The sequence below is a fragment of the Mizuhopecten yessoensis genome, unplaced genomic scaffold, assembly GCF_002113885.1.
Source record: "Mizuhopecten yessoensis strain PY_sf001 unplaced genomic scaffold, ASM211388v2 scaffold6719, whole genome shotgun sequence".
Lineage (NCBI taxonomy): Eukaryota > Metazoa > Mollusca > Bivalvia > Pectinida > Pectinidae > Mizuhopecten > Mizuhopecten yessoensis.
The window spans coordinates 288,370-297,690 of NW_018406690.1; the positions used below are offsets into that span (position 1 = coordinate 288,370).

The 9,321-nt window shown below is 35.0% G+C and overlaps 1 protein-coding gene across 1 annotated transcript; it reads right to left on the reverse strand.

Annotated features, from left to right (window-relative positions):
* Positions 1–531: 531 nt before the first annotated feature.
* LOC110452509 (bis(5'-adenosyl)-triphosphatase enpp4-like) lies at positions 532–3,588 on the reverse strand. Its single transcript, XM_021501080.1, has 3 exons — positions 3,315–3,588; positions 2,001–2,731; positions 532–1,176 (listed from the first exon to the last, which is right to left on the reverse strand). Exons 1-3 carry the CDS (start codon positions 3,565–3,567, stop codon positions 853–855), a joined length of 1,308 nt encoding a protein of 435 aa, XP_021356755.1. The 5' UTR covers positions 3,568–3,588; the 3' UTR covers positions 532–852.
* Positions 3,589–9,321: the final 5,733 nt, after the last annotated feature.

A 9,321-nucleotide genomic window follows, 5' to 3' on the forward strand; every position in this document is an offset into this window, starting at 1 on the left:
CATTAGCGATTTAATGCATCATTAAGGCTTAATGATACTTTAATGATGACCCAATTTAATGATCGTTCGAGCAACTGGACCCAGATCTTAACGTTAATCCAACATTTATTCAACGTTGGACTGACATTTAAATTCTTTACGATATGTGTATTCAAGAAAAGGCCGAAGTCATGTACAGCAGAATAGCAAGAGTTATATCCCTTTGCATGTATCTGTGTGTTTTTGGTGTACTTCTTATATTGATGATGAAGATGAAATAAGTTATAAGAAAACGTCAACTATTCTCGAGAGTTTAGATCCTAATTTAGGTACAACACATTGTACAGTAGCTGGCTAAGCATACTCGTAACCATAAAAACATCTAAGACAATAGCCGCATACAAATTTAAATGTATTTAAATAGCAAACTGTCTAATCTTCACAATGACCGAGTTGGCTTCCATCATCTATACAACGCCATTTCCAATTTTGTATCAAATATTGAATAAGATATTCATCAACTATATTTTCAAAGCTTTATGTTTTTTTCTATTTCAAATAACTTCAAATGACATTTTATAGCTTGTAAATGAAATAAGAAAAGGACTTTTTATATCATAATATCATAGCATACTTTATTCCTAAAACTCCTCTGCATAGAAAGTCATAACCACAATAAAGTAGAAGTAAATCAAGGTATATTTTCTTTTCATAGTGAATATGTTTCGTGGTTCGCTGGAAAAAAACAACTGAAAAATAAATGTTTTTCCTGGAAGATTTCTCGATTTGGTGGTGCCTCATAAAAATAATTGAAGAAGTATGATATAAGAGACTGGAGATGCACAAAATAATCCCAGGAACGTCATATTTAATCTAATTTTGCCTCCAGAAAGTCGATTTAAAAGACGAGAAAAGCCAATTTACCAAATTACTGGAGGAGTATCTGGTAGCTTCATGGCGATTCTTGAATGGCTTAAGGAGGCGTGCAGTGTTGGCTAGCGTACCGTTGTTAGGAGACGGTGTTATACATAGGAGTTCGCACACCAATGGATAAACGTCAACTGAATTGAGAGTCGGGGCTAAAACGTTTGACCGGAAGTTAGGACCCATGGCATAAAATATCGACTTCATTGACATCAGGCGGTTATCGTATCCATGGTTACCTTTACTGTTATAACGTCTGGTATAGGTCGCATTCTGGAAAAGACATACAATTTATTACATCTAACTGACATTTTGGAATTACAAGGTATACAACATTTTTATCTCGTTATTCTTTTCATCTCGTATAGGATATACTCATGAATATGGAATATGTATAACATATACTTGTGATTAAACAAAAACAATTCCCGCTTTTGAATTCATAATTAGGACATGAGCCATGACTTTAATATGACTTGGACATGAAAAAAGAAATATGTAAATCAACATATTTTTTTGCGGTTATCTTATTTAAGTGTTGATTGGCGCGCTAAATTATGATAGCCCTGTTCTGTACATTATCTTTTATTTCATATTGTGCGAGAACAATGCACAAATCCGTCAAAATGCGCTAAAATTAGTACGTTTACAGTATTATGTTTATCTGCAATGACCTGAATATTGAATTAGTGTTAACAACTACTGTTTTCCTGACTCACTTAGCATCATCATATTTACTGACCCAAGTCATCATATCTACTGACCCAAGTCATCATATCTACTGACCCTAGTCATCATATCTATTGACCCAAGTCATCATATCTACTGACCCAAGTCATCATATCTACTGACCCAAGTCATCATATTTACTGGCCCAATTCATCATATCTACTGACCCAAGTCATCATATCTGCTGACCCAAGTCATCATATCTACTGACCCAAGTCATCATATCTACAGACCCAAGTCATCATATCTACTGACCCAAGTCATCATATCTACTGACCCAAGTCATCATATCTTCTGACCCAAGTCATCATATCTACTGACCAAAGTCATCATATCTACTGACCCAAGTCATCATATAAGTTACTGACCCACGTTATGGTCCAGCCTTCGTCGGCCACCACAAAGATCGGCATCACCCTCCGGTTGTTCTTGTAGTGCCACCTATCCGGTATATCAGCTTTTCTATAGGCTGTGAACTTCGGGTGACTATTTATATCATTTATAATGGCGTCCTCTTGACCATCCTCTGGAATCACGTGCATGATCGGACCGCTGTCCACTGTGCGTCTGATCTTGGATTTATGCACTAAATCGTATATCTCGACAAGTTTGTTGTCGTAATCTACTTCGGCCATCCCATGGTCACTCATGACGATAAGGTTTACTTGATCTCGAAGTCCATTTGCGGTCAACTTGTGCAAGATAGTTCCTAGAAGTTTGTCCATTTCTACGACTTTGTCGACAACTTCCTGTGAATTTGGTCCGTATATGTGCCCAGTTAGGTCAGGCTCGTGAAAATACAGCGTAACGAAGTTGAGCTTGTCATCCTTTAGCATTTTAATGACTATGTCTACTCGTTGATCATAGGTAATGGATTCGTTGTAATTGTACCACTCGTTCGGGCGCAGACCTTGAATCTTCACCTCACTTCCGGGCCAAAACATGGTACCAGACTTCAGTCCTTGTTTCCGGGCCGTTATCCATGCGGGCTCGCCCCCCTTCCACCATTTTGTCTCATGGTTCCGCATGGAAAAGTATTCGCCAAACTTTGGGTCATACATGGTATTACCTACGATTCCATGGCTTTCTTGATAAAGTCCTGTGATGAACCAGAATAGAACATATATACTTAAGATAAGGATTTGTGTCAAACATAACTACAGATAAGGATTAAGTGTATTCTTAGTACGATTAACGTTCCTAAATTCTAACAGAGGCGACGGTTCAAAGAAGAGTATGCAAGGTCTAAAGAATTTACTAAATCACATTTAAGTACGGACAATGAAATTATTATATAAATCAGTCAAGGGAAATTTCTCAATCTGATATCATGTGCTTGACGAAAAGTAAATGTCGCATGTCTGGTATTAAAAGAACTAGGAACAATTTGCAATTGCATTCCTTATTTCGGGCAAGAACAAGAAAAAGTCCTCCATTGCATTTTTTCGTTATGATAGGACAAGAAGTCATGTTCCAAGAACGATTCAAAGCAGGGGAAAGTTCCGAATTACATTCTTTCTACCGAGGAGAGCTAGGAAAATTCTCAAAAATCCAACTTAGTACCGGGGAGAACAAGAAAAGGCTTTTAAAAGGTTATTGAACGATGTTTGGCTGCATATGTCTCAATATGTTTGTCCCACTTTTACAAAATTCCCTCCTTTTAAAACAATAGATATGCCTACCTGTGACGGTGCTGTAGTGTGACGGGAAGGTTTTGGTGACAAAGGTATTGGTGACATATTTCGCTCTCACACCTTTCCGTGCCATTCTGTCAAAGTTGGGCGTTGCCGCTTTTTTGGGGTAGTCGTACCTGAACCCATCCATGGACACCAGCAGAACTTGGTTGGCGTATTTTCTATAGCGACTAGCTACTTTCCCGGTGAAACATACCGCCAGCAACATCAAAAAATACATGCACCGTCTGGTCAGGGCCATGGCGTAGTGCTAACACTCCTGTCACTCATACAAAACGATAAAAACCTTGATCAATTAATTGATAGATGTAGAAATTCTAAAATATGAGACCAGAAAACAATGTCATATGGTATAATCTCAACATCTTTCCTACATCTACAAACTTATATGGAATAAGAGCGAGGGTTTAAATAAGTTACTATAGTGACGGGAAGTCATGAACAAGATATCTACTTTCATGCTTTCCTACTCGAACACACAGACAGTCTGAGTCTTTATTTCATAATGTATACTTTACTTGTACCTGTATGAGTGTATCGGCTAAAGGTAACTTTTGGCTCATCATTCTAGCTTGTACTGACAATGTCCTTTAAAACGAACACGAGCGTATTCCCAATGATGTATACAAAAAAAAAAAATACGGAAGAATAAACAAAATCGTTATTCAAAATAAAAATGAATGGAACTAGGACGAAAAATTGAACAAAATGATACAAAGAATAAAACCAAGACCCGTTATCATGAAACCATATGCATTCTCATTCTCAAGCATGAAAGCTGTGCTCAAGCCAGTATTCCTCTGACTGGCTTAAATCATGCCAGACGATCAAATAGTCAAATGTAAACATTGAAAACAGTATTTTTTCTAATCATTGACAAAATACTTACAGGCTGGAGTGTTCAGTGTGTCTAAACGAATAGTTAGAGCAACATGTGTCTGGATTGAATAGTGACACACATGCAGAGCCAGATTGTATAGACACTCAATCTGGATTAAAAAGTAAATAGCTAAATACTCACGAGTATGGGCGGCCTGGATTCGTCTGTATAACTGTCTTGGTGTATATAGTAGTGTATCAAAATAATGAATTACTAATGGACCGATGATTATATGATAATTAACAACACATTACCGTCAAGAAAAGTGATCTGAAATCACATTGTGAATCAATTAACATGTTAAGGTGTGGACGATAAATAGCACTTATAAATAGCACTTATGACTGGAGCTGTCATTTGTTGATGCCGGGGGTGGGGGGTACAGAAATAATCCCATTCGCCACGGCATTTTATCTGTCACTGTGAGACCATAAGGACAGAGAGAATCATTTGTTTTGCACCAGTCGTTGACTGTTAAAACAACAATGTCAATGCAACGACTTGTACTTTTTTTCTTACTCTTTTGTTGTACAAAGAATCTACCAAATCTTACCAAAAGTTAAAATTTCTGGTTAGTGCTGCATGTACAGTCAAGAATATAGAAATGCCTTTAAACCTTTGCTTATGTTGTATCAAAATGCAAGGATATCGTCCAATTTGTACTTCAAGCACCTTCAAAACATCCCTGCTGGCCATCTTTGAAGGTTGATTATAGTTTTCGTGAGTGAGAGCAATATTCGTCCTGTATGAAACTAATACAGTTACCAGTTCATTCAATGTGTCATAACCTGATTTGGTTTTTTGAGATTAACGAATACGTTTTTATATCTTAACGAAGCCAATATCCTCAACTGAAATTGTGTTTTTAAAGAAGCCATTTTTTGCACTACTATAATTTCAATTCAGCCGAGGTTGGTCTTGTTATAGTTCTATACACAATGTTACATAACAGATAGATATTACATTTCAAAGTTGATCAATTTGGTAACTTCAATTGCTTTCTTGATAAAAAAAAGAGGACGATATTTTTCCAAGGATAATTTTGGACATTTTTTTTTTCTATGATAATAAAGATATCCATCAGTGAAACAAAATCGGTTTGTTCCAGGGAGAAATTCTGTCACCGATTCTATACAGCCTCTATGTAAATGATTGCGAAATAAAATGTATCACTGAAAATTGTCCATCTATTGAAATTGGTCTCTTAAACTTGTTTTTACTTATGTATGCCGATGGCACTGCATTGATTGCGGAGACACCAGAAGCATTGCAGAAACTTTTAAATTCATTATATGTATATAACCTAGAATGGAAGTTAAAACTCAATATCTCCAAAACCAAGATTGTTATCTTTCGAAATGGGGGGAACATAAGAGATGCTGAAAAATGGATCTACAACAACCAAGAAATCGATATAGTTAATGAATTTAATCATTTGGGAATGTTAATGAATTTTAACGGAAAGTTCACTGTTACCCAGAAACATATTGATAACCAGGGAAGAAAAGCTTTATTTGCAATTACTAGTAAATTGAAGAAATATAATTTTAATATTAGTACAAAATGTTCAGTGTTTGATATAAATGTCAATCGCATACTCGAGTGTGGAAGCGAGATATGGGGCTTTCATAAAGCACCAGAGATAGAAAAGCTCCATTCTGGGTTTTGTAAACGACTGATTGTTGTCAAAAAAAGTACAGGTACTGATTTTGTATATTACGAGCTTGGTAGACAGTCACGTTACATAAATAGAAAGTTAAACGTTATAAAATACTGGTTAAAATTAAAAGAATCCAAAAATTGTATATTGGCCATATGTTTAGAAGAGCGATTAATAATGCATGATGATTGGATAAACTTGGTTTATCTTATTTTTGGACTAGTGATACTGTAAATGGTAATATGTACAAAGTAGTTGAACAACGATTCAAAGATTGTAACACCCAGGAAATGAGAGCAAGAATTATAAAAGCTGCCAGAGATGACCTATACAAACATCTAATTGATCATTTTTGCATGCAATATTATTTACTGTAACCTATTGATAATAGATATAAAAAATCTATAGCCAGTATTAGATTGTCATCACACCAGTTAAAATCGAAAATGGCCGCTATCACAACATTGATAGGAGACGCAGAATATGTGAATGTTGCCAAAGAAATGAAATTGAAGATGAGTTCCATTTTATACTGCAATGTCCATTTTATATAGAAATTAGACAAGGGTATATCAAAAGGTATTATTATAAGTCGCCTTATTGTGCAACTGTTAAGTACAAATAATGTTAAGGAATTAAATAATCTTGGAAAATATATTCATTTTGCCTTTAAGAAAAGAAAAACACACTTTGGCTAAAAGTGAATATTATCGTTATATACCTCACATATGTATTTCAGGTAAATTTCGAATTCAAAGAAAAGCATGTCATCGCTGAAAACGAATTATTACTTTTACTTCTGTTTGCCGGTATAATATAAGTATTATTGCTGATGTTGTACAACATATATTTATTATTAAACTAAAGTAATAAGTGGTACATAAGTGGTAAATCCCTGAAAAGTAATTATTACTTATACTTCTGTGTGTGTGTGAGAGTGTGTGTAGGTGTGTGCGTGTGTGTGTGTGTGTGTTGTGTGTGTGTGTGTGTGTGTGTGTGTCTGTGTGTGTGTTAAACAGACATATATATGTTACTTTCTGTGTTCTGTACGCATGTCATGAGAGATCACTCTCCAAATATGTATGTAATATTATGTATTATATTTATGTATACCTACATGTATGGGTCGTAAGGCCCCCTGAATAAACTTGAATTGAAAAAATCAGTGTGAAAACAATATGTTGCTATTAGTTAAGATAATTGTGTCGGTAATATGATTTGACTATGAAGCTATGATTTGACTAAATCGACAGCTGTTTGTTGTTTTAACGTCGGTTGTAAGGGGAAATATAAAATCAAACTTGTAACGATCGGTATTTAACTGGAGTATAAGGAAAAAACCTGTAAAAAATACAATTGTAACCTCATATCAATTTTTTTCGATACAAAATTGGGTTATCGCTTGAGCGAATTGACAGCGACAGTTTGAAAAAAAAAATCCGTAAGTCAATAAAATCAAAGGTTAATGCGAGTGTATCACCTATGATTTTTCATAATTACGCCCGTTCTTGACCTCATATCATTAATAGATGACTAATTAATTTTCGTTTTAAATTAACTCTTGTGATAGTATTTTTTTTAGTTGTATGGTTACAAGTTTTTAAAGTACGACAAAATCATATATAACTAAATTTTTGTATGTATTTTAGGTAGTTGTATTTGTTCATCAGGATCTCCAGAAAGTCCAGACCGTTAATTAAAGCACATGGTGTACATGTCTGGTCATACAAATACAGTCTGACGGAGTTTATAAACAAAACACACCCTAAACACAGGTTTAAGTAGGAGCGGCCAGTTTATCTCTGGATAAGGGTATACACACAATTATTTTTTTATCGTATAAATGAAGGAAGGGTGGTTTTACCTCCAGAGAGGAAAACAGGACGTATTTCTTTTAACATGCACATGCATCAGCATATATATTTTCCCAATTTATCATATATTGGATTTGACATTTTCCTAGTATTCGTTAAAAGGGGTAACACTTAATCTTTTGTTGTTGCTTCCTGCTTTCATTTTGACTAATCAATATCGTGACCGACCGATATTGTGTAACAGATGTCTCGTTGTCCTCGTGAACTGTGCACTCAACGTTAAGCCTATACCACTTGTGTACTATTACTCTTTCAGCTGAATATATCCTCCATGCAATATCTGTAATCATAAATGTAGAAAATGAAGCCACCGTTACAAAGATATTTTATAAATTGTAACTTTCAGAGAACCATTATAATGAATCAATCTCCTAGAAAAACGAATACTTAACGAATATTTGCTATAATTACTAAAAATATCCATACAAATTAACCAAAATAGGAAATAATGGCATACTTTCATAACTTAGCCTGACCGATCAGAAATGACAAATGCATAACCAGTTAACATGTAAATACGTATAGTACATGTATATTAGCTGAAAACGCCATGTTATTAGTCCCCACCAGTACTTCCGGAATAATAGTTTTCGTTACGCACAACCGTCTGTCAGTTTGTTCTGCAGTGTGTCAGATTGTCTGGGCCACTAATCTACAATTGCCAATTTTGTATGGGAGTCACTATTTTGAAATACAGGTATCGTGCCACATCATACACAGAGTTATGTCCCTTTGTTCACAGTGAGTCCCATTTTCATGGGCACATCTCAAATACGTTGTCTTGTACAATTACTAGATGCCATTGTGGAGAGACTTTAAAATAAAATTGGGTACTGCCAACTATACAAGGACCTGTTGTCATTAAGTTGCCATTCAAACCATTGTCCGGGGTATATTTCTTATATTCTGATATATGTACAAACAATAGCGCCAAACGTTGATTGTGCCGTAATGTAATTACACAATCGTATACAAGCAACTTCCATTTTTATGTGAATGTCGTTTTGATCTAAATGTGAAAATTACAAACATGTACATAAACCTTTCTAGTGAAACTAACATTACTTCCGTTAATTCTGACCTGATCGTTCTTTATATTTATAAAAATTAAAATTGTCTGTAGAATGAAAAAAATATGTATACAGCGTTGTTAGGATAATTAGTTCGGTTTTGTATCAGTGCTATTTAAACGCAGACGGAGGTATGTTCTTCGCTTTCGTCAGTGAAGCTGTAAGGCAGGTTTGATTTGGTTGAGACTACAGTGCAAACATATCTTATATAAGTTCTAGTATGGCTATTGTAGTAGGAAATAATAATCATATTTGAACATATTTGGAAAGTTACATAAACACTTAACACACATATTTTAAAGCACTTGATGGACACGGATTTGAACACATTTCGTGATCCATATATAAAGCATTTACACGGTAAATAGAAAAACGGAAGGATGCACTCTAAAACCATTAAGTATATATAACTTATCACCCCTGTGTTTGGTAGTAATGATGACTGTGAATTCGCGGCAGTAAACCTTTTTCGTAGAAAAAGTGCCAAAGGGATCGTATTCAACAGATTCTG